Raw genomic sequence first — 25,873 nt, forward strand, 5'->3', positions numbered from 1 at the left:
ATATACAGGAAGTACCAGATCAATGTGGAGCTATATACAGGGATTACCAGATCAATGTGGAGCTATATACAGGGAGTACCAGATCAATGTGGAGCTATATACAGGGAGTACCAGTACCAGATCAATATGGAGCTATATACAGGGAGTACCAGATCAATGTGGAGCTATATACAGGAAGGACCAGTACCAGATCAATGTGGAGCTATATACAGGGAGTACCAGATCAATGTGGAGCTATATACAGGAAGTACCAGATCAATGTGGAGCTATATACAGGGATTACCAGATCAATGTGGAGCTATATACAGGGAGTACCAGATCAATGTGGAGCTATATACAGGGAGTACCAGTACCAGATCAATATGGAGCTATATACAGGGAGTACCAGATCAATGTGGAGCTATATACAGGGAGTACCAGATCAATGTGGAGCTATATACAGGAAGTACCAGATCAATGTGGAGCTATATACAGGAAGTACCAGTACCAGATCAATGTGGAGCTATATACAGGAAGTACCAGTACCAGATCAATGTGGAGCTATATACAGGAAGTACCAGTACCAGATCAATGTGGAGCTATATACAGGGAGTACCAGATCAATGTGGAGCTATATACAGGGAGTACCAGATCAATGTGGAGCTATATACAGGGAGTACCAGTACCAGATCAATGTGCAGCTATATACAGGGAGTACCAGATCAATGTGGAGCTATATACAGGAAGTACCAGATCAATGTGGAGCTATATACAGGGAGTACCAGATCAATGTGGAGCTATATACAGGGAGTACCAGATCAATGTGGAGCTATATACAGGAGTACCAGATCAGGATGTGATCAATGTGGAGCTATATACAGCTATATACAGGAAGTACCAGATCAATGTGGAGCTATATACAGGGAGTACCAGTACCAGATCAATGTGGAGCTATATACAGGGAGTACCAGATCAATGTGGAGCTATATACAGGGAGTACCAGATCAATGTGGAGCTATATACAGGAAGTACCAGTACCAGATCAATGTGGAGCTATATACAGGGAGTACCAGTACCAGATCAATGTGGAGCTATATACAGGAAGTACCAGATCAATGTGGAGCTATATACAGGAAGTACCAGATCAATGTGGAGCTATATACAGGGAGTACCAGTACCAGATCAATGTGGAGCTATATACAGGGAGTACCAGATCAGTGTGGAGCTATATACAGGAAGTACCAGATCAATGTGGAGCTATATACAGGGAGTACCAGTACCAGATCAATGTGGAGCTATATACAGGAAGTACCAGATCAATGTGGAGCTATATACAGGAAGTACCAGATCAATGTGGAGCTATATACAGGGAGTACCAGTACCAGATCAATGTGGAGCTATATACAGGAAGTTCCAGATCAATGTGGAGCTATATACAGGGAGTACCAGTACCAGATCAATGTGGAGCTATATACAGGGAGTACCAGATCAATGTGGAGCTATATACAGGAAGTACCAGATCAATGTGGAGCTATATACAGGAAGTACCAGATCAATGTGGAGCTATATACAGGAAGTACCAGATCAATGTGGAGCTATATACAGGGAGTACCAGTACCAGATCAATGTGGAGCTATATACAGGAAGTACCAGATCAATGTGGAGCTATATACAGGAAGTACCAGATCAATGTGGAGCTATATTCAGGGAGTACCAGATCAATGTGGAGATATATACAGGAAGTACCAGATCAATGTGGAGCTATATACAGGAAGTACCAGTACCAGATCAATGTGGAGCTATATACAGGAAGTACCAGATCAATGTGGAGCTATATACAGGGAGTACCAGTACCAGATCAATGTGGAGCTATATACAGGGAGTACCAGATCAATGTGGAGCTATATACAGGGAGTACCAGTACCAGATCAATGTGGAGCTATATACAGGAAGTACCAGATCAATGTGGAGCTATATACAGGAAGTACCAGATCAATGTGGAGCTATATACAGGGAGTACCAGTACCAGATCAATGTGGAGCTATATACAGGAAGTACCAGATCAATGTGGAGCTATATACAGGAAGTACCAGATCAATGTGGAGCTATATACAGGGAGTACCAGTACCAGATCAATGTGGAGCTATATACAGGAAGTTCCAGATCAATGTGGAGCTATATACAGGGAGTACCAGTACCAGATCAATGTGGAGCTATATACAGGGAGTACCAGATCAATGTGGAGCTATATACAGGAAGTACCAGATCAATGTGGAGCTATATACAGGAAGTACCAGATCAATGTGGAGCTATATACAGGAAGTACCAGATCAATGTGGAGCTATATACAGGAAGTACCAGATCAACGTGGAGCTATATACAGGAAGTACCAGATCAATGTGGAGCTATATACAGGAAGTACCAGATCAATGTGGAGCTATATACAGGGAGTACCAGATCAATGTGGAGCTATATACAGGAAGTACCAGATCAATGTGGAGCTATATACAGGGAGTACCAGATCAATGTGGAGCTATATACAGGGAGTACCAGATCAATGTGGAGCTATATATATCAGTCAATCAATCAACCCATCAGTCCATCCAGTTTTACTTGGTAATTGTAATTACTACATTCTCAAGGTTCCCCAACAGGCTAGCATCACTATATGTAAATGTAGTCATTGTCCACACGTCAGCAGTCTACACATCAATCAATCATCTCTCTCCCTCCCTGCAGCAAGGGTCACTGAGTTCGGAGGCGGAGCTATCTCAGTACTTCTCCCAGGAAGTGACCAGTCATTCGTCGCTGTCAGAAACCATGGCGATGTGCTCCAGTGATGACGACATGCTCAACCACAGGAGCTGCAACACCACCCTCCCTACACAGCCACATGGTACAGTCTACTACCCGCCTACACAGACACATGGTACAGTCTACTACCCCCCTACACAGACACATGGTACAGTCTACTACCCCCCTACACAGACACATGGTACAGTCTACTACCCCCCCTACACAGACACATGGTACAGTCTACTACCCCCCCACACAGCCACATGGTACAGTCCAGGGTTACTAGGGATTTTCCAGTGTCATGGCTAGAATGAGCATTCAGTTGAATGGCGTTCTGACTCGTCCCTCTCCGTGTATCTCCTCTGGTGCTCCTGTGTGGTAGTGGAGGTTGGGGCCCGCGGTGACCCTGTGGTTAACCGGCCGGCGGAGGCCAACCAGCCCGGTGTGGGTAGTCCCGGTAGTGGCGCAGTCCGCAGCCCGCTGCTCCGACAGAGACGGGTCATCTGCTATGAGGAGGAGATCAGCGATGATGATGATGACGATGCAGGTGAGGTTTGTGTTGGTCGAAACGTGTTGGTGTGGTTGACTCGAAATGTTGTATTTGTCTCACTAATTTTATGAAGAGATCCATTTTTGGGTATTTTTGTTCAGTTCCTGTGCATCAGTTGGATGTGCATTAAACCCTCTCCTTTATTTATTTTTTATTCCTCTCTCTTTCTCTCGCCCTCGTTCTCTCTCTCTCTTTCTCTCTCTCTCTCCCTCGTTCTCTCTCTCTTTCTCTCTCTCTCTCCCTCGTTCTCTCTCTCTTTCTCTCTCTCTCTCCCTCGTTCTCTCTCTCTTTCTCTCTCTCTCTCCCTCGTTCTCTCTCTCTCTCTCTGTCTCTATCTCTCTCTCTGTCTCTATCTCTCTCTCTGTCTCTCTCTCTCTCTCTCTCTAGTGACCCTGCCGGTCCACCGGATGGCTGGTCATGGCACTACCCCCGTGGTGCTTTCTGACTCTGGTACTGTGATCGCTACATCATCAGTTGAGGTGGACGAGGGACCGCTCTCCCCGCTCTCCCCGCTCTACGGAATCTCTCTGGGGTCAGAGGAAGGGGTCGGGGTGGGAGGGTCTAGCCCCACGACAGGCCCTAGTAACCTGGGTGTGAGGAAGGAACTTCAGGGCCCCCTGGAGCCCAAGCGCTCCCCTAAGCTGGAACACAAGGCTGTGACCCGCGTCAAGAGCATGATGAGCATCGAGGCCCCGCCAATCCAGCCAACTAACCAGCAGAACCAGAGAACCAAAGGAGAGGAGTCTCCGACCTCCCTATCCTCCCAGTTTCTGTTCCCTCAGCCTGGGGTAGGTTCCAGCTGCTCCTTAGGACGGCCTGGTTCTAACCTCAACCCCCTCTGTAAGAAGTGCGAGGCCTGCAGCGAGCTGGCGGGGGTCTGCACCATCGACAAGGTGGTCCTGAGGAGGAGTGAGGAGGAGTCCTTCGGTCTGGACCTGGAGATCAAGTCTTCTCCTCTGAAGGTGGTGATCACCGGACTGAGGCCTGGAGGAGCGGCCGAGAGGGTACGTCTAACGTCTTCCCAGCCTGGAATCCAAACTGATATCTCACCGTATCAGTTTGGATTCCAGGCTAATGTCAATACAGACGTCAAAAATCCACCAGGTTAATCACCACTGGTATAATGAGTCAATCAGAAGTCAATGAAGACTATATGTATCTAACTGCAGTACACTGCAATATAAAACTATTACTCTGGCTGTCTGTTCCTTGTCCCAATGTCTTCACCTACCATTACATAACATACTGATTTATCCGATCTGTACACTGTCCCCTTTTTATGACCTCATACACTGTCCCCTTTTTATGACCTCATACACTGGCCCCTTTTTATGACCTCATACACTGTCCCCTTTTTATGACCTCATACACTGGCCCCTTTTTATGACCTCATACACTGTCCCCTTTGTATGACCTCATACACTGTCCCCTTTTTATGACCTCATACACTGGCCCCTTTTTATGACCTCATACACTGTCCCCTTTTTATGACCTCATACACTGTCCCCTTTTTATGACCTCATACACTGTCCCCTTTTTATAACCTCATACACTGTCCCCTTTTTATGACCTCATACACTGGCCCCTTTTTATGACCTCATACACTGTCCCCTTTTTATGACCTCATACACTGTCCCCTTTTTATAACCTCATACACTGTCCCCTTTTTATGACCTCATACACTGTCCCCTTTTTATGACCTCATACACTGTCCCCTTTTTATGACCTCATACACTGTCCCCTTTTTATGACCTCATACACTGTCCCCTTTTTATGACCTCATACACTGTCCCCTTTTTATGACCTCATACACTGTCCCCTTTTTATGACCTCATACACTGTCCCCTTCTTATGACCTCATACACTGTCCCCTTTTTATGACCTCATACACTGTCCCCTTTTTATGACCTCATACACTGTCCCCTTCTTTGGACCTGTGAACCTTATGACACGTGACCCTGGTTGCAGGAATCCCGGGGCAGGATATGTGTGGGAGACGAGATCATATCGATCGGGGAAACTCCCGTGGGCTCCTCCTCTTCCTGCCGCGACGTCTGTGAGCTCATGCACAACCTTCCTGTGACGCTCAGGCTAGAGGTCAAGAGGCCTGTGTCAGGTGAGACCCTGTCGACCTTCATCTAAGCACCCTGGGGAATCAAATAACCCGTCATTTGACGTCATGCCCGTTATAAAAACGCTGTCGTGCAGTGACATCATATCTCTGCCCTGTGACAACCACCTATTCAGATTTGTATAAGTGACATTACGTCGTGAGACATAACAGATGTGGAGCTACAGGAAGTAGCACAGAGGGTACAGGAAGTACGCTGGCGGTTGTTATAATCTGTCGTAGCTTCCCTATGACAGCGTTATAACAGATGAACCTGGCATGTTGAACTATTTCCTCCTCAATACTAACTGAATATCGGAATCAACTGTCCAGCATCTGGAATGAGAGACTCGCCCTAACCTGGGTGGTGTCCCTAACCTGGGTGGTGTCCCTAACCTGGGTGGTGTCCCTAACCTGGGTGGTGTCCCTATCCTGGGTGGTGTCCCTATCCTGGGTGGTGTTCCTATCCTGGGTGGTGTTCCTAGTCTGGGTGGTGTTCCTATCCTGGGTGGTGTCCCTAGCATGGGTGGTGTTCCTAGCCTGGGTGGTGTCCCTAACCTGGGTAGTGTCCCCAACCTGGGTGGTGTCCCTAGCATGGGTGGTGTTCCCAACCTGGGTGGTGTCCCTAGCATTGGTGGTGTTCCTAGCCTGGGTGGTGTCCCTAACCTGGGTAGTGTCCCCAACCTGGGTGGTGTCCCTAGCATGGGTGGTGTTCCTAACCTGGGTGGTGTTCCTATCCTGGGTGGTGTCCCCAACCTGGGTGGTGTCCCTAGCATGGGTGGTGTTCCTATCCTGGGTTGTGTCCTTAACCTGGGTGGGTGTTTATTATCAGGTATCACTGATATTATATCACATATCCAACAAACATCAGATCAACATCAAGATCAGGGATCCCTGAAGGAAGGAAGCATTTTTTAAAGGGATAGTTCACTTGAATGACAACAGCTCACTCAGTCGAAAATTTACTCGACAAACTTGACAAAAATGAACTCTGGTTTTAAAGTGTTTGATCAGGACCCCTTGTGAACTACTCCCCTACAGCAGTTATTAAGAGCACAGGTCTGTCTCCCCCCCCCCACCTCTCCTCCCTAACGCTACCTTCCCTAAGATGTAGGATCTCAGCTGGCTCAGCAGTCTGCCCCCTGCTGGCAGTACCCTAACCCTGCACCCCAAAGGGAACGTCACGCTGCTGGCTTTGTATCCATGGTGACTATCCGTTCATTTACCTCAGTAGTGACTAGAAGCTGCCCAGTAGTGAAGGTTTGGGGGAGTCCTCCGCCGCTAACCGCTTTGTTAGCTAGCATTAGCTGTTAGCTTTCTTTTAGCTAGCCAACGTTTAGATTTGTGTCGTTTTTGCATGGCTTTTTTTGTTGTTGTTGTTTTGGGGACGTGGTGGGATTCCTGTGGGTTTTGCTTATGTTTGGTCACTAAGCAGAAACAAATAAATATGTATTCCTATGAATCAGGGTTTTCTTAAACTATGGGTCGGGACCCATATTGGTCCCTGGGCATGTGAGAGGTGGGCGGGGAGTTATGATGAGTATACATCTATAATAATCACACATTATTTCCTCTTAATTTGGATCACGGGAAGATGGACAGTTTCTAATTTGGGTCTCGAGACTGAAAAAGTTTCAGATCCGCTGAATTAGATTCAGAAATGTGACTTTATGTGACAACATGAACAGATACAGCAGGAACACCAACCTACCGAACCAATCTGTGTGTCTCTGTCTGTGAGCAGATACAGCAGGAACACCAACCTACCGAACCAATCTGTGTGTCTCTGTCTGTGAGCAGATACAGCAGGAACACCAACCTACCGAACCAATCTGTGTGTCTCTGTCTGTGAGCAGATACAGCAGGAACACCAACCTACCGAACCAATCTGTGTGTCTCTGTCTGTGAGCAGATACAGCAGGAACACCAACCTACCGAACCAATCTGTGTGTCTCTGTCTGTGAGCAGATACAGCAGGAACACCACCCTACCGAACCAATCTGTGTGTCTCTGTCTGTATGGCCCTGTCTGTGTGTCTCTGTCTGTGAGCAGATACAGCAGGAACACCACCCTACCGAACCAATCTGTGTGTCTCTGTCTGTGAGCAGATACAGCAGGAACACCAACCTACCGAACCAATCTGTGTGTCTCTGTCTGTGAGCAGATACAGCAGGAACACCAACCTACCGAACCAATCTGTGTGTCTCTGTCTGTGAGCAGATACAGCAGGAACACCAACCTACCGAACCAATCTGTGTGTCTCTGTCTGTGTCTCTGTCTGTGTGTCTGTCTGTGTGTCTCTGTCTGTGAGCAGATACAGCAGGAACACCACCCTACCGAACCAATCTGTGTGTCTCTGTCTGTGAGCAGATACAGCAGGAACACCAACCTACCGAACCAATCTGTGTGTCTCTGTCTGTGAGCAGATACAGCAGGAACACCACCCTACCGAACCAATCTGTGTGTCTCTGTCTGTGAGCAGATACAGCAGGAACACCAACCTACCGAACCAATCTGTGTGTCTCTGTCTGTGAGCAGATACAGCAGGAACACCACCCTACCGAACCAATCTGTGTGTCTCTGTCTGTGAGCAGATACAGCAGGAACACTAACCTACCGAACCAATCTGTGTGTCTCTGTCTGTGAGCAGATACAGCAGGAACACCAACCTACCGAACCAATCTGTGTGTCTCTGTCTGTGAGCAGATACAGCAGGAACACCAACCTACCGAACCAATCTGTGTGTCTCTGTCTGTGAGCAGATACAGCAGGAACACCAACCTACCGAAACCAATCTGTGTGTCTCTGTCTGTGAGCAGATACAGCAGGAACACCAACCTACCGAAACCAATCTGTGTGTCTCTGTCTGTGAGCAGATACAGCAGGAACACCACCCTACCGAACCAATCTGTGTGTCTCTGTCTGTATGGCCCTGTCTGTGTGTCTCTGTCTGTGAGCAGATACAGCAGGAACACCACCCTACCGAACCAATCTGTGTGTCTCTGTCTGTGAGCAGATACAGCAGGAACACCACCCTACCGAACCAATCTGTGTGCCTCTGTCTGTGAGCAGATACAGCAGGAACACCAACCTACCGAACCAATCTGTGTGTCTCTGTCTGTGAGCAGATACAGCAGGAACACCAACCTACCGAACCAATCTGTGTGTCTCTGTCTGTGAGCAGATACAGCAGGAACACCAACCTACCGAACCAATCTGTGTGTCTCTGTCTGTGTCTCTGTCTGTGTGTCTGTCTGTGTGTCTCTGTCTGTGAGCAGATACAGCAGGAACACCACCCTACCGAACCAATCTGTGTGTCTCTGTCTGTGAGCAGATACAGCAGGAACACCAACCTACCGAACCAATCTGTGTGTCTCTGTCTGTGAGCAGATACAGCAGGAACACCAACCTACCGAACCAATCTGTGTGTCTCTGTCTGTGAGCAGATACAGCAGGAACACCAACCTACCGAACCAATCTGTGTGTCTCTGTCTGTGAGCAGATACAGCAGGAACACCAACCTACCGAACCAATCTGTGTGTCTCTGTCTGTGAGCAGATACAGCAGGAACACCACCCTACCGAACCAATCTGTGTGTCTCTGTCTGTGAGCAGATACAGCAGGAACACCACCCTACCGAACCAATCTGTGTGTCTCTGTCTGTGAGCAGATACAGCAGGAACACCAACCTACCGAACCAATCTGTGTGTCTCTGTCTGTGTCTCTGTCTGTGTGTCTGTCTGTATGTCTCTGTCTGTGAGCAGATACAGCAGGAACACCACCCTACCGAACCAATCTGTGTGTCTCTGTCTGTGAGCAGATACAGCAGGAACACCACCCTACCGAACCAATCTGTGTGTCTCTGTCTGTGAGCAGATACAGCAGGAACACCAACCTACCGAACCAATCTGTGTGTCTCTGTCTGTGAGCAGATACAGCAGGAACACCACCCTACCGAACCAATCTGTGTGTCTCTGTCTGTGAGCAGATACAGCAGGAACACCAACCTACCGAACCAATCTGTGTGTCTCTGTCTGTGAGCAGATACAGCAGGAACACCAACCTACCGAACCAATCTGTGTGTCTCTGTCTGTGAGCAGATACAGCAGGAACACCAACCTACCGAACCAATCTGTGTGTCTCTGTCTGTGAGCAGATACAGCAGGAACACCAACCTACCGAAACCAATCTGTGTGTCTCTGTCTGTGAGCAGATACAGCAGGAACACCACCCTACCGAACCAATCTGTGTGTCTCTGTCTGTATGGCCCTGTCTGTGTGTCTCTGTCTGTGAGCAGATACAGCAGGAACACCACCCTACCGAACCAATCTGTGTGTCTCTGTCTGTGAGCAGATACAGCAGGAACACCACCCTACCGAACCAATCTGTGTGCCTCTGTCTGTGAGCAGATACAGCAGGAACACCAACCTACCGAACCAATCTGTGTGTCTCTGTCTGTGAGCAGATACAGCAGGAACACCACCCTACCGAACCAATCTGTGTGTCTCTGTCTGTGAGCAGATACAGCAGGAACACCAACCTACCGAACCAATCTGTGTGTCTCTGTCTGTGAGCAGATACAGCAGGAACACCACCCTACCGAACCAATCTGTGTGTCTCTGTCTGTGAGCAGATACAGCAGGAACACTAACCTACCGAACCAATCTGTGTGTCTCTGTCTGTGAGCAGATACAGCAGGAACACCAACCTACCGAACCAATCTGTGTGTCTCTGTCTGTGAGCAGATACAGCAGGAACACCAACCTACCGAACCAATCTGTGTGTCTCTGTCTGTGAGCAGATACAGCAGGAACACCAACCTACCGAAACCAATCTGTGTGTCTCTGTCTGTGAGCAGATACAGCAGGAACACCACCCTACCGAACCAATCTGTGTGTCTCTGTCTGTATGGCCCTGTCTGTGTGTCTCTGTCTGTGAGCAGATACAGCAGGAACACCACCCTACCGAACCAATCTGTGTGTCTCTGTCTGTGAGCAGATACAGCAGGAACACCACCCTACCGAACCAATCTGTGTGCCTCTGTCTGTGAGCAGATACAGCAGGAACACCAACCTACCGAACCAATCTGTGTGTCTCTGTCTGTGAGCAGATACAGCAGGAACACCAACCTACCGAACCAATCTGTGTGTCTCTGTCTGTGAGCAGATACAGCAGGAACACCAACCTACCGAACCAATCTGTGTGTCTCTGTCTGTGAGCAGATACAGCAGGAACACCAACCTACCGAACCAATCTGTGTGTCTCTGTCTGTGAGCAGATACAGCAGGAACACCAACCTACCGAACCAATCTGTGTGTCTCTGTCTGTGAGCAGATACAGTAGGAACACCAACCTACCGAACCAATCTGTGTGTCTCTGTCTGTGAGCAGATACAGCAGGAACACCAACCTACCGAACCAATCTGTGTGTCTCTGTCTGTGAGCAGATACAGCAGGAACACCAACCTACCGAACCAATCTGTGTGTCTCTGTCTGTGAGCAGATACAGCAGGAACACCAACCTACCGAACCAATCTGTGTGTCTCTGTCTGTGAGCAGATACAGCAGGAACACCACCCTACCGAACCAATCTGTGTGTCTCTGTCTGTGAGCAGATACAGCAGGAACACCACCCTACCGAACCAATCTGTGTGTCTCTGTCTGTGAGCAGATACAGCAGGAACACCAACCTACCGAACCAATCTGTGTGTCTCTGTCTGTGTCTCTGTCTGTGTGTCTGTCTGTGTGTCTCTGTCTGTGAGCAGATACAGCAGGAACACCACCCTACCGAACCAATCTGTGTGTCTCTGTCTGTGAGCAGATACAGCAGGAACACCACCCTACCGAACCAATCTGTGTGTCTCTGTCTGTGAGCAGATACAGCAGGAACACCAACCTACCGAACCAATCTGTGTGTCTCTGTCTGTGAGCAGATACAGCAGGAACACCACCCTACCGAACCAATCTGTGTGTCTCTGTCTGTGAGCAGATACAGCAGGAACACCAACCTACCGAACCAATCTGTGTGTCTCTGTCTGTGAGCAGATACAGCAGGAACACCAACCTACCGAACCAATCTGTGTGTCTCTGTCTGTGAGCAGATACAGCAGGAACACCAACCTACCGAAACCAATCTGTGTGTCTCTGTCTGTGAGCAGATACAGCAGGAACACCACCCTACCGAACCAATCTGTGTGTCTCTGTCTGTATGGCCCTGTCTGTGTGTCTCTGTCTGTGAGCAGATACAGCAGGAACACCACCCTACCGAACCAATCTGTGTGTCTCTGTCTGTGAGCAGATACAGCAGGAACACCACCCTACCGAACCAATCTGTGTGCCTCTGTCTGTGAGCAGATACAGCAGGAACACCAACCTACCGAACCAATCTGTGTGTCTCTGTCTGTGAGCAGATACAGCAGGAACACCAACCTACCGAACCAATCTGTGTGTCTCTGTCTGTGAGCAGATACAGCAGGAACACCAACCTACCGAAACAATCTGTGTGTCTCTGTCTGTGAGCAGATACAGCAGGAACACCAACCTACCGAACCAATCTGTGTGTCTCTGTCTGTGAGCAGATACAGCAGGAACACCAACCTACCGAACCAATCTGTGTGTCTCTGTCTGTGAGCAGATACAGCAGGAACACCAACCTACCGAACCAATCTGTGTGTCTCTGTCTGTGAGCAGATACAGCAGGAACACCAACCTACCGAACCAATCTGTGTGTCTCTGTCTGTGAGCAGATACAGCAGGAACACCAACCTACCGAACCAATCTGTGTGTCTCTGTCTGTGAGCAGATACAGCAGGAACACCAACCTACCGAACCAATCTGTGTGTCTCTGTCTGTGTCTCTGTCTGTATGTCTGTCTGTATGGCCCTGTCTGTGTCTCTGTCTGTGTGTCTCTGTCTGTGTGTCTCTGTCTGTATGTCTCTGTCTGTATGTCTCTGTCTGTGTGTCTGTGTGTCTGTCTGTGTGTCTCTGTGTGTGTGTCTCTGTCTGTGTGTCTGTCTGTGTGTCTCTGTCTGTGTGTCTCTGTCTGTGTGTCTGTGTGTCTCTGTGTGTGTCTCTGTCTGTATGTCTCTGTCTGTGTGTCTCTGTCTGTATGTCCCTGTCTGTATGTCTCTGTCTGTATGTCTCTGTCTGTGTGTCTCTGTCTGTGTGTCTCTGTCTGTATGTCTCTGTCTGTGTGTCTGTCTGTGTGTCTCTGTCTGTGTGTCTCTGTCTGTGTCTCTCTGTCTGTATGTCTCTGTCTGTATGTCTCTGTCTGTATGTCTCTGTCTGTGTGTCTCTGTCTGTGTGTCTCTGTCTGTATGTCTCTGTATGTGTGTCTCTGTCTGTGTGTCTGTGTGTCTGTGTCTGTATGTCTCTGTCTGTGTGTCTCTGTCTGTGTGTCTCTGTGTATCTCTGTGTGTCTCTGTCTATACGTCCCTGTCTGTGTGTCTCTGTCTGTGTGTCTCTGTCTGTGTGTCTCTGTCTGTGTCTCTGTCTGTATGTCTCTGTCTGTATGTCTCTGTCTGTGTTTCTCTGTCTGTATGGCCCTGTCTGTTTGTTTCTGTCTGTGTGTCTCTGTCTGTGTGTCTCTGTCTGTGTGTCTCTGTCTGTGTGTCTCTGTCTGTGTGTCTGTCTGTATGTCTCTGTCTGTGTGTCTCTGTCTGTATGTCTCTGTCTGTGTGTCTCTGTCTGTGTGTCTGTCTGTGTGTCTGTGTCTGTATGTCTCTGTCTGTGTGTCTCTGTCTGTATGTCTCTGTCTGTGTGTCTCTGTCTGTATGTCTCTGTCTGTGTGTCTCTGTCTGTGTGTCTCTGTCTGTATGGCCCTGTCTGTGTGTCTGTCTGTGTGTCTGTCTGTATGGCCCTGTCTGTGTGTCTCTGTCTGTATGTCTCTGTCTGTGTGTCTCTGTCTGTGTGTCTGTCTGTGTGTCTCTGTCTGTGTGTCTCTGTCTGTATGTCTCTGTCTGTGTGTCTCTGTCTGTGTGTCTCTGTCTGTATGGCCCTGTCTGTGTGTCTGTCTGTGTGTCTCTGTCTGTGTCTCTGTCTGTGTGTCTCTGTCTGTGTGTCTCTGTCTGTATGTCTGTCTGTCTCTGTCTGTGTCTCTGTCTGTGTGTCTGTCTGTATGTCTCTGTCTGTGTGTCTCTGTCTGTGTGTCTCTGTCTGTGTGTCTCTGTCTGTGTCTCTCTGTCTGTGTCTCTGTCTGTGTGTCTGTCTGTATGGCCCTGTCTGTGTGTCTCTGTCTGTGTGTCTCTGTCTGTGTCTCTGTCTGTGTGTCTGTCTGTATGGCCCTGTCTGTGTGTCTCTGTCTGTGTGTCTCTGTCTGTGTGTCTCTGTCTGTGTGTCTCTGTCTGTGTGTCTCTGTCTGTGTGTCTCTGTCTGTGTGTCTGTCTGTGTGTCTGTCTGTATGGCCCTGTCTGTGTGTCTCTGTCTGTGTGTCTCTGTCTGTGTGTCTCTGTCTGTGTGTCTCTGTCTGTGTCTCTCTGTCTGTGTGTCTCTGTCTGTGTGTCTCTGTGTGTGTCTCTGTCTGTGTGTCTCTGTCTGTGTGTCTCTGTCTGTGTGTCTCTGTGTGTCTCTGTCTGTGTGTCTCTGTCTGTGTGTCTCTGTCTGTATGGCCCTGTCTGTATGTCTCTGTCTGTGTGTCTCTGTGTGTGTCTCTGTCTGTGTGTCTCTGTCTGTGTGTCTCTGTCTGTGTGTCTCTGTCTGTGTGTCTCTGTCTGTGTGTCTCTGTCTGTGTGTCTCTGTCTGTATGGCCCTGTCTGTATGTCTCTGTCTGTGTGTCTCTGTCTGTGTGTCTCTGTCTGTATGTCTCTGTCTGTGTGTCTCTGTCTGTGTGTCTCTGTCTGTGTGTCTCTGTGTGTCTCTGTCTGTGTGTCTCTGTCTGTGTGTCTGTCTGTATGGCCCTGTCTGTGTGTCTCTGTCTGTGTGTCTCTGTCTGTGTGTCTCTGTCTGTGTGTCTCTGTCTGTGTCTCTCTGTCTGTGTGTCTCTGTCTGTGTGTGTCTGTGTGTCTCTGTGTGTCTCTGTCTGTGTGTCTCTGTCTGTATGTCTCTGTCTGTGTGTCTCTGTCTGTGTGTCTCTGTCTGTGTCTCTCTGTCTGTGTGTCTCTGTCTGTGTGTCTCTGTGTGTGTCTCTGTCTGTGTGTCTCTGTCTGTGTGTCTCTGTCTGTGTGTCTCTGTGTGTCTCTGTCTGTGTGTCTCTGTCTGTGTGTCTCTGTCTGTGTGTCTCTGTCTGTATGTCTCTGTCTGTATGTCTCTGTCTGCATGGCCCTGTCTGTGTGTCTCTGTCTGTGTGTCTCTGTCTGTGTGTCTCTGTCTATACGTCCCTGTCTGTGTCTCTGTCTGTGTGTCTCTGTCTGTGTGTCTCTGTCTGTATGGCCCTGTCTGTGTGTCTCTGTCTGTGTGTCTCTGTCTATACGTCCCTGTCTGTGTCTCTGTCTGTGTGTCTCTGTCTGTGTGTCTCTGTCTGTATGTCCCTGTCTGTGTCTCTGTCTGTGTGTCTGTCTGTGTCTCTGTCTGTGTGTCCCTGTCTGTGTCTCTGTCTGTATGTCCCTGTCTGTGTCTCTGTCTGTGTGTCTCTGTCTGTATGTCTCTGTCTGTGTGTCTCTGTCTGTATGTGTCTGTCTATACATCCCTGTCTGTGTCCCTGTCTGTTAGTCTCTGTTTTTGTGTCTCTGTCTGTGTGTCTCTGTCTGTGTGTCTCTGTCTGTATGTCATTGTCCCATGCATACATAATGCATTCAATTTCTACATTGGTGTCTACATCGACATGACCATAGCTTTTTCTTGGGATCAGCTTAGCCTTCTAGATCATAATGAATATGACTATATGGACAGTGAGGACCTGATCCTAGATCATAATGAATATGACTATATGGACAGGGAGGACCTGATCCTAGATCATAATGAATATGACTATATGGACGGGGAGGACCTGATCCTAGATCATAATGAATATGACTATATGGACGGGGAGGACCTGATCCTAGATCATAATGAATATGACTATATGGACAGGGAGGACCTGATCATAATGAATATGACTATATGGACAGGGAGGACCTGATCCTAGATCATAATGAATATGACTATATGGACGGGGAGGACCTGATCCTAGATCATAATGAATATGACTATATGGACAGGGAGGACCTGATCCTAGATCATAATGAATATGACTATATGGACGGGGAGGACCTGATCCTAGATCATAATGAATATGACTATATGGACAGGGAGGACCTGATCCTAGATCATAATGAATATGACTATATGGACAGGGAGGACCTGATCATAATGAATATGACTATATGGACAGGGAGGACCTGATCCTAGATCATAATGAATATGACTATATGGACGGGGAGGACCTGATCCTAGATCATAATGAATATGACTATATGGACAGGGAGGACCTGATCCTAGATCATAATGAATATGACTATATGGACAGGGAGGACCTGATCCTAGATCATAATGAATATGACTATATGGACAGGGAGGACCTGATCCTAGATCATAATGAATATGACTATATGGTTCTGCTGGGCTGTGGACCAAACAGGCTGCTGGTTCTGCTGGGCTGTGGACCAAACAGGGGCTGCTGGTTCTGCTTAGATAAGAGATTCTGAAGTTGTTTGTGGAACAGAGGGAACATATACGCTGGCAGAGGATAGCAGGAATGTTGATATCTAAAACAGAACCCATATGTCAGCTCACTTCCTGGTTTTGTTTGACGTTATTGGTGCTTTAGGTCACATGATTGGTATTAATGACTATCCCGTTAAACAGTGGTGTCCAATCGCTCAGTTTTCCACTCTCTCGTGTATGGCTTGATGACACAAGGTCATTGAGTTGAATGATGGTGTCATATTGAGTTGAAGAATGAACATCTGGAGAGAGTGAGGAAATCTAGTTGTTATGCCAAGAAAATAGTGTTTTCTTTAAACATGTTTTTACAATACAGTTACTGAAATAATGTAACAGCCATGTTGTTATCGTAGTAATTACAGTGTTACTACCTTAACGGTATAAGAGCAACTTATAAAGCAAAGTTGTATCGACACAAAAATGTCTCACTGCCCCTTTAATTCATTAAGTCATATCTTCCTCCCACAGCTGTAGATCGCCTCTCCAGCCTCATGATGTCATCGGGGAGTTGTGATGTCATCGAACCCTTCCTACTGGATCAGTCCAGAACTTCCCAGGGGGCCAATGGGGGTTATCCAAATCCAGGGATTCCCTCCTCCTCCTCCTCAACAAATCACAATTTCAAACCCACAGCCCCAACCAACCACAGCAGTGAAATACCTGTCACCTACATCGATGACGTCATAACCGAACTAAGTTCCTCCGATGTTGAGAGTGCGCTCTCGTCCAAAACCCCCAAAGCACCTTCAGAAGCACAATGTACTGAGACTACATCCTGCAAGTCAGCTCTAGACAGCAAGGCCCTGCCAGAGAAAGACAAAAGTCATGTTCAGACTCCTCCAACATGGCCCAGTCAGTTGGACTTCTCTGTCTTGGACTCTGGAAACAATGGTCGCCTCTTGCCTGTGGGTAAAACATTCTTGAACAATTACTCCAGAAACTTTAGCAGTAATCTCACAGACGAGGGGAAGAATGCTCTTTCAAACGGGGTGGAGAAACCACCTGGTGCCTCTGCCTTCTCAAAGTGCCACATGTACAACCTGGTCGATGACAGCGATTCGGAGAGTGAAGACACGGTCACCGACAACAGCCATGGCGCTGCCGGCGATAACAAACCGGGGAGCCGCGTTGTCGGCGTTGAGTCACAGGACACAGATTCTGATGAGGAGGAAGTGGAGATTTGTTACAGTGAGTCCCAGCGGCCCAGCACTCTGAGCCAGGCAGCGCTGACTCACCCAACAGATGGGCCATTGTCTCCCCGGCTCTCTATCCCTATCTCTGGCTCTGACGGAAGCCACAATACAAAGGAGTCTGGGCCCTTTGATGTAGTACTAGACTCTGCTGCTTCTGTCACTTCTGATGCTGCTATGGCGACAGCTACTCACCCTGCTGCTGCCTCTCAGCAAAACAAAGACTGCTCTGTGGTAACAACAACCCAATCCAACCCTATCACTTCCCCCTCGCTGTCTCAGAGTCTATCTGGCTCGCAGTCCTCAGGTGCCTGTTTGACTGCAGAGTCCAAAGCTTCCCCTTGCCAAATGGTGCACCCCCAGTCTTCCAAGGACACAGATTCTGTACCCACTCCAGGCCCTACAAGGTCTTCAGAATGCTTTGCCAATGGGGTTAGTGGCAGCAACGTTGCTACACCTGTGATAAAACCTAGCCAGGCAACTTCTGTTGTAGCAGCTACCCAAAGCCTCACTCCACGGAGTCAGGAGAGGACAGCCAGGCCGACATCAGGTAAACTATCTAATAGTACATCATCATCATCAGCAGCATCCCATTCAACGGCGGCGAAGGCAATGCCCTCCAACTATAGTAGATCTGGCTCATCGAGACCATCTCTAACAACGACAAGAGACAAGGAGGGAGAGAAAGTTTCTCTGGAAGCCAGGTTGGTCCAGAATACTAGTCTTCCGATGTCCAAACTGAAGGGGCTCAGCATTAAGAGTAAGAACAAAACCCAGCAGCAGCTTTCCCCGAAACCAGCCAGCGCCGAAAGTTCGTCAGTCCTCAGGAAAGCAAGCAAAACTTCCCCGCTCCAGTCCCCCAAACTGCAAGCTAAGAAGGTAGACTCTCCTCTGCTAACCAGAAAGGCAGCAGCCTCATCTAGCAGCTTAAAGACTGGCAAACAGTTGGATCTGAGCAGAATCAGTAGCAGGAGCCTCACCTCCCTCAAAGCAGGTGACCGAACACAGGACAAGTGCAACCCCAAGTCCAATCCCACAACCACTGCCACGTTGGAGGCAGCACAGTCAGCTAAGTTGGAGCTTCACACTAACAAAGAGGAGCAAGTGACATCAACTACTGCTACGTCCAAGGAACAACCGGAATCAGTCCCAACTACCCAGAGGTCTTTCATTGAGGTGCGACTCTCATCTTCCTCTTCTACTCTTCCTTCCTCCTCATCGTCTACGCCAGTTCTGATGCGAAAGGAAACTGTGAATTCAAAGAATTACTCAATTACTCAAACGACTCATATACCAGATATTACATCACACGTCAATGGAAGTGCAGTAGAGACCAATCTCAGGCCTGCTGCACCTGACTCTGTGTGTAATCCAGAAAACGTCACTATAAATGATTCAGCAGTGGACTCAATAGGCCTAGAATCCGTAGATGTGGTTCCTTTGCCTATAAACAATGGTATCATAAACATCTCTCGTAGAAACTCCTGTCTAACAGATATGGCTGTGGAAAACCTGAAAGCCAACAAGTCCAAACTGAAGATGATGGAGCGCCGTAGTTTTTCCACGGACAACAGCACCCCCGGGGATCCAAACCCCTTCTCTGTCCGTCAGAGGATCAAGTCCTTTGAGAACCTGGCCAGCTTCGATAAGCCAGCGCTCAAATGTATCGAGATCCAGTCCTTCGCTCAGTCCTATGCTCTGACGGCAACGTTGAAGCCTCCTCTTAACCGAAGACTGTCTGGCTACATGTCCGGCTCGGTGAACTCCATAGACTGCCGCTCGCTACGAAGAAGCTTCAGCTCATGCGTCGACAACTTTAACGTCTCAACCCCCTTGACCCATTTGTCGCCTCAGCTTCGCAAGTCGCCGTCAAGTCTGACTCTCCCGAACGTTGACATTTTGACACAAAGCTGCAGCACAAACGAAGCTCCACTTGGACAAACACGGGACGTACTTGCGGACGGTGAAATCTCCAAAATGTTGCCCGCAGGGGGTGTGACCCTAACTCCTCAAACGCCCCCGGTGATGCGGCGCCGCCAGGCTCGGGGCCACGCTAACCTGTCCCGATCCAGATTGAGGGAGCTCAGGGCCCTTAGCATGCCCGACCTGGACAAGCTGTACACCGATGACTTCTCCAGCAACCCAGGGACCAACGGCACATTTAAGACGGAGCTGGAGATCCACCCAGCCAGGTTCACAGAGGCCCTCCAGAACCAGACAGGGTGCTGTCAACTGCCTGCTGAACCCACAGGTGTGCCCCCGACCAGGGCCAGTCGGAGCGACGGTGGGGCCAGCCAGGACGCTATTCAGGGGGAAACCAACGGTCAAACAGATCTCAGCAGCTGGTCCATCAGGTGAGTAAAAACACCAACCATCTCTATATTTTTCTATTTCCACAATGTGAATTAAATATCCAATCCTTAACTTTCCCAAGATTTCAGACAGACAGAGACAGACACATACGAGTAAAGTCACTTCTATAGTATTTATTATATTTAAATGTTTTTTCTTTTCTGTCTTCTTTCCAGTTTGACAGTGCTGGCTGGCTCTCCGGTGGAGCAGAGTAAGCTGCAGGCGGTCCTGGCCTCGCTGACCTCCAAGACCGATGTGTTGGCCCTGCTACAGGAGGCCAAAGCTCTCTCTCAGGTAACCAAACACAGTGTTTGTTTAGGTCACAGATGTATTTCTGCTGTCTTTACTGAGTATTGAGTGACAGGAGTCGGTATTAACAGATCTGGATCGAGGCTAGAGGACAGGAGCGTGAACATATCGATATGTCTGAGACAGTATTTTCATCCTTGTCTTGAAAGCTCACTTCCTGTGTCTCTGTGTGTGTTGCGTCTGGTCCCCCCTCTACCCTAGGTTAAAGATGATACCCACTTTGTAGTCTTCTCCAAAGAAGAGGGTTCGGGACTTGGTTTCAGCATCGCTGGAGGAGTGGACCTTGAGCAGAAGTCCATATCTGTAAGTACAGTAGTGTGTTTTGTATTTTAGCAGAAACGCTATTTTAGATGTTTGAGCAATGTAATGTGGCATATTGTTAGGGAATCTATTTTAATTTGAAAATATGTCACATTTAGCTAAAAGGGGATTATATTGGATTTTCTTCCTACAGATCTACACAACCTGTTCCACATGGCACACGCACTTTTGGCAACAATTACAACTATAAATAATTTAGAATGAGTTTGTAAAATTACAGCTATAAATTGTTTAAATAATTTAGAATGTAAAATGACAACTATAAACCATTTAGAATGTAAAATTACAACCCAGACTGTCAAAGTCGTCATAATGAGGTGACCAAGGCGCAGCGTGGTAAGCGTCCATCTTCTTTAATTAAAGAACGAACACCAAACAAAACAAACAAAACAACAAAATGAACCATGAAGCTAATATGGCTAGTGCAGAACAGGCAACTAAACATAGAATAACAACCCACAAAATACCCAAGGAATGTGGCTAGCTAAATATGGTCCCCAATCAGAGACAACCATAAACAGCTGCCTCTGATTGAGAACCAATCTAGGCAACCATAGACATATAAACCCCTAGACATACAAAAACCCCTAGACAATACAAAACTAAACAAATCACCCTTGTCGTACCCTGACCTAACCAAAATGACCCGTGGATAATTGCCGGAGGCTCTGGACTGCGGATCCTCGCTGTAGGCCCCGGGCTGGGGACCGTCGCTGGAGACCCCGGGCTGGGGCCCGTCGCTGGAGGTCCCGGACTGTGGCCCGTTGTTGGAGGTTCCGGTCTGTGAACTGTCGTTGGAGGTTCCGGACTGTGGCCTGTCGCTGGAGGTTCCGGACTGTGGCCCGTCGCTGGAGGTTCCGGGCTTGTGGCCCGTCGCTGGAGGTTCCGGGCTTGTGGCCCGTCGCTGGAGGTTCCGGACTGTGGCCCGTCGCTGGAGGTTCCGGGCTTGTGGCCCGTCGCTGGAGGTTCCGGACTGTGGCCCGTCGTTGGAGGTTCCGGACTGTGGCCCGTCGCTGGAGGTTCCGGACTGTGGCCCGTCGTTGGAGGTTCCGGACTGTGGCCCGTTGTTGGAGGTTCCGGACTGTGGCCCGTTGTTGGAGGTTCCGGACTGTGGCCCGTTGTTGGAGGTTCCGGACTGTGGCCCGTTGTTGGAGGTTCCGGACTGTGGCCCGTTGTTGGAGGTTCCGGACTGTGGCCCGTCGTTGGAGGTTCCGGACTGTGGCCCGTCGTTGGAGGTTCCGGACTGTGGCCCGTCGTTGGAGGTTCCGGACTGTGAACTGTCGTTGGAGGTTCCGGACTGTGAACTGTCGCTGGAGGTTCCGGACTGTGAACTGTCGCTGGAGGTTCCGGTCTGTGAACTGTCGTTGGAGGTTCCGGTCTGTGAACTGTCGCCGGACGCTCTGGACTGGGTACTGTCGCCGGACACTTTGAACTGCCGAGGCGCACTGTAGGCCTGGTGCGTGGTGTCGGCACTGGTGGTACTGGGCTGGTGACACACACCTCAGGGCGAGTGCGGGGAGCAGGCACAGGACGTACTGGTCTGTGGAGGCGCACTGGAGGTCTGGAGTGTAGAGCTGACACAACCCGTCCTGGCTGGCTGTGCAGACTCACCGGAGACACAGTACGCAGAGCCGACACAAGATATCCTGGTCCAAGGAGGTATACTGGAGACCAGGAGCACTGAACCGGCACCCTCCTTCCTGGCTGGATGCCCATTCTAGCCCGGCAAATGCGAGGAGCTGGAATGTAGCGCACCGGGCTAGAATAGAGTACTGTAGACATTGTGCGTTCCACCGCATAACACGGTGCCTGACCAGTAACACGCTCCCCACAGTAAGCACGTGGTCAGGTCTCCTACCTGACTCATGAAATCTCCTCGTGTGCTTCCCCCCTAAAACATTATTGGGGCTGCCTCTCGGGCTTCCGTGCTAGCCGTGTACCCTCATATCGACGCCGTTCCGCCTGTGCTATCTCCACCTGCTTGCATGGCAGGGTCTTGTCCCCTGCCATTACCTCCTCCCAGGTTCAGGATGTCCTCCACTCCTCTTTCTCCCGGGTCCAAGACGTCCACTCCTCTTTGGCACGCTGCTTGGTCCTTTTTAGGTGGGTTGCTCTGTTACGGTCGTCATAATGAAGAGACCAAGGTGCAGCGTGATAAGCGTACATCTTCTTTAATTAAAGAGCGAACACTGAACAAAACAACGAACCGTGAAGCTAATATGGCTAGTGCATCCCAGGGGACGTCAAACATCCCAGGGACGTCAAACATCCAGGGGACGTCAAACATCCAGGGGACGTCAAACATCCAGGAGACGTCAAACATCCAGGAGACGTCAAACATCCAGGAGACGTCAAACATCCCAGGAGACGTCAAACATCCAGGGGACGTCAAACATCCAGGAGACGTCAAACATCCAGGAGACGTCAAACATCCGGACTTCAAACATCCGGACGTCAAACATCCAGGAGACGTCAAACATCCAGGCCGCTGCACAGACCCGTGTATGCACAGACCCGTGTATGCACAGACCCGTGTATGCACAGACCTGCACAGTCTAGTCTAGAACTCATGGTTAAATTGTACTTCGGAACAACGACAAAAAATGTATCTCTAAATAGTTTTTGTTTGGAAAAATGTACCGTAAATGTATTTTACGTACATGTATTTTAGTATTATACAGGTAGAAAGATTTTTTAAAAGTATTTTTCTGCTCTGGACAAGTCCTGTCCTGGAGTGTCTCAACAAAATGGAATCAGAATACTTCACCTGACATCATCCAGTGTCCTGAAAAAAAAAGAGATTTGCGTTAAATGCAATAATACACATATTTTATGATATATAACCTCATTTGCACGTTTGCATTAACATATTTTAGAAAATGTTTATTTTACAAAAAAAAGTATATTTGTGTTTACATTTAACTGGTAAACGTTGATTGTGATATGATTAAGAGGGGCTGACCTCAACCAAGTAAACACTGCTGACAAAATGTGCTGTGGTTGATTTATTTTGATGAAATGCTAGAAATCACCAAAACGGGTTCGCCCTCCTTGTGGTTCTACACTGAGTTTACAAAACATTAGGAACACCTGCTCTTTCCATGACGTTAGACTGACCAGGTGAAAGCTATGATCCCTTATTGATGTCACTTTTTAAATCTACTTCAATCAGTGTAGATGAAGGGGAGGAGACATGTAGATGAAGGGGAGGAGACATGTAGATGAAGGGGAGGAGACATGTAGATGAAGGGGAGGAGACGGGTTAAAGAAGGATTTTTAAGCCTTGAGACAATTGAGACATGGATTGTGTATGTGTGTCATTCAGAGGGTGAATGGACAGGACAAAAGATTGAAGTGCCTTTGAACTGGGAATGGTAGTAGGTGCCTTTGAACAGGGTATGGTAGTAGGTGCCTTTGAACAGGGTATGGTAGTAGGTGCCAGGGGTACCGGTTTGTGTCAAGAACTACAAAGCTGCTGGGTTTTTTCACACTCAACAGTTTCCTGTGTGTATCTAGAATGGTCCAACACCCAAAGGACATACAGCCAACTGGACACAACTGTGGAAAGCATTGGAGTCAACATGGGCCAGCATCCCTGTGGAACGCTTTCCACACCTTGTAGAGTCACATACCCTGACAGCTGTTCTGAAGGCAACTTAATATTAGGAAAGTGTTCCTGAGTGGTCTTGTACACTCAGTGTCTATATCACAAGTATTGATTATATATATTGCATATGTGATGAATGATGATCACTGCAATCAACAGCTGTAGTGTAGTGAATACCCCAGATCATGGAATTGGCTGTGTGAAGGCAGATCATGGAATTGGCTGTGTGAAGGCAGATCATGGAATTGGCTGTGTGAAGGCAGATCATGGAATTGGCTGTGTGAAGGCAGATCATGGAATTGGCTGTGTGAAGGCAGATCATGGAATTGGCTGTGTGAAGGCAGATCATGGAATTGGCTGTGTGAAGGCAGATCATGGAATTGGCTGTGTGAAGGCAGATCATGGAATTGGCTGTGTGAAGGCAGATCATGGAATTGGCTGTGTGAAGGCAGATCATGGAATTGGCTGTGTGAAGGCAGATCATGGAATTGGCTGTGTGAAGGCAGATCATGGAATTGGCTGTGTGAAGGCAGATCATGGAATTGGCTGTGTGAAGGCAGATCATGGAATTGGCTGTGTGAAGGCAGATCATGGAATTGGCTGTGTGAAGGCAGATCATGGAATTGGCTGTGTGAAGGCAGATCATGGAATTGGCTGTGTGAAGGCAGATCATGGAATTGGCTGTGTGAAGGCAGATCATGGAATTGGCTGTGTGAAGGCAGATCATGGAATTGGCTGTGTGAAGGCAGATCATGGAATTGGCTGTGTGAAGGCAGATCATGGAATTGGCTGTGTGAAGGCAGATCATGGAATTGGCTGTGTGAAGGCAGATCATGGAATTGGCTGTGTGAAGGCAGATCATGGAATTGGCTGTGTGAAGGCAGATCATGGAATTGGCTGTGTGAAGGCAGATCATGGAATTGGCTGTGTGAAGGCAGATCATGGAATTGGCTGTGTGAAGGCAGATCATGGAATTGGCTGTGTGAAGGCAGATCATGGAATTGGCTGTGTGAAGGCAGATCATGGAATTGGCTGTGTGAAGGCAGATCATGGAATTGGCTGTGTGAAGGCAGATCATGGAATTGGCTGTGTGAAGGCAGATCATGGAATTGGCTGTGTGAAGGCAGATCATGGAATTGGCTGTGTGAAGGCAGATCATGGAATTGGCTGTGTGAAGGCAGATCATGGAATTGGCTGTGTGAAGGCAGATCATGGAATTGGCTGTGTGAAGGCAGATCATGGAATTGGCTGTGTGAAGGCAGATCATGGAATTGGCTGTGTGAAGGCAGATCATGGAATTGGCTGTGTGAAGGCAGATCATGGAATTGGCTGTGTGAAGGCAGATCATGGAATTGGCTGTGTGAAGGCAGATCATGGAATTGGCTGTGTGAAGGCAGATCATGGAATTGGCTGTGTGAAGGCAGATCATGGAATTGGCTGTGTGAAGGTTTATAAAGACAAAGGGCAGACACATGGAGTTACTTCATTTGAATGGATGGTTGACATGACAGAAAGGTAGGAGGATATTTTGGTATCTAAGAAGGTGGGTAAAACGTTTATTCAGTGTAAAGTGCATATTCTGGAAAGTATTCAGACCCCTTTCCTTTTTCCACATTTTGTTACGTTACAGCCTTAATCTAAAATGGATTAAATAAATACAAATTCTCATCAATCTACAAACAATACACCATAATGACATCACAATACCCATAATGACATCACAATACCCCATAATGACATCACAATACCCATAATGACATCACAATACCCCATAATGACATCACAATACCCATAATGACATCACAATACCCCATAATGACATCACAATACACCATAATGACATCACAATACCCCATAATGACATCACAATACCCCATAATGACATCACAATACCCCATAATGACATCACAATACATCATAATGACATCACAATACCCATAATGACATCACAATACCCCATAATGACATCACAATACACCATAATGACATCACAATACCCCATAATGACATCACAATACCCCA

The 25,873-nt window shown here is 48.2% G+C and overlaps 1 protein-coding gene across 2 annotated transcripts in view; it reads left to right on the forward strand.

Moving 5' to 3' along the window:
• Nucleotides 1-25,873, forward strand: part of pdzd2 (PDZ domain containing 2) — a 185,262-nt gene that overhangs the window by 155,409 nt on the left and 3,980 nt on the right. For both annotated transcript variants that reach the window (XM_065011331.1, XM_065011332.1), the window contains exons 15-21: nt 2,719-2,875; nt 3,158-3,322; nt 3,713-4,329; nt 5,294-5,441; nt 16,541-19,616; nt 19,791-19,908; nt 20,125-20,226. In XM_065011331.1, coding sequence (XP_064867403.1) covers nt 2,719-2,875; nt 3,158-3,322; nt 3,713-4,329; nt 5,294-5,441; nt 16,541-19,616; nt 19,791-19,908; nt 20,125-20,226 — 4,383 coding nt within the window. The remainder of the gene's footprint in view (nt 1-2,718; nt 2,876-3,157; nt 3,323-3,712; nt 4,330-5,293; nt 5,442-16,540; nt 19,617-19,790; nt 19,909-20,124; nt 20,227-25,873) is intronic.

The sequence above is a fragment of the Oncorhynchus nerka genome, linkage group LG27 (assembly GCF_034236695.1).
Source record: "Oncorhynchus nerka isolate Pitt River linkage group LG27, Oner_Uvic_2.0, whole genome shotgun sequence".
NCBI classification, from domain to species: Eukaryota; Metazoa; Chordata; class Actinopteri; order Salmoniformes; family Salmonidae; genus Oncorhynchus; species Oncorhynchus nerka.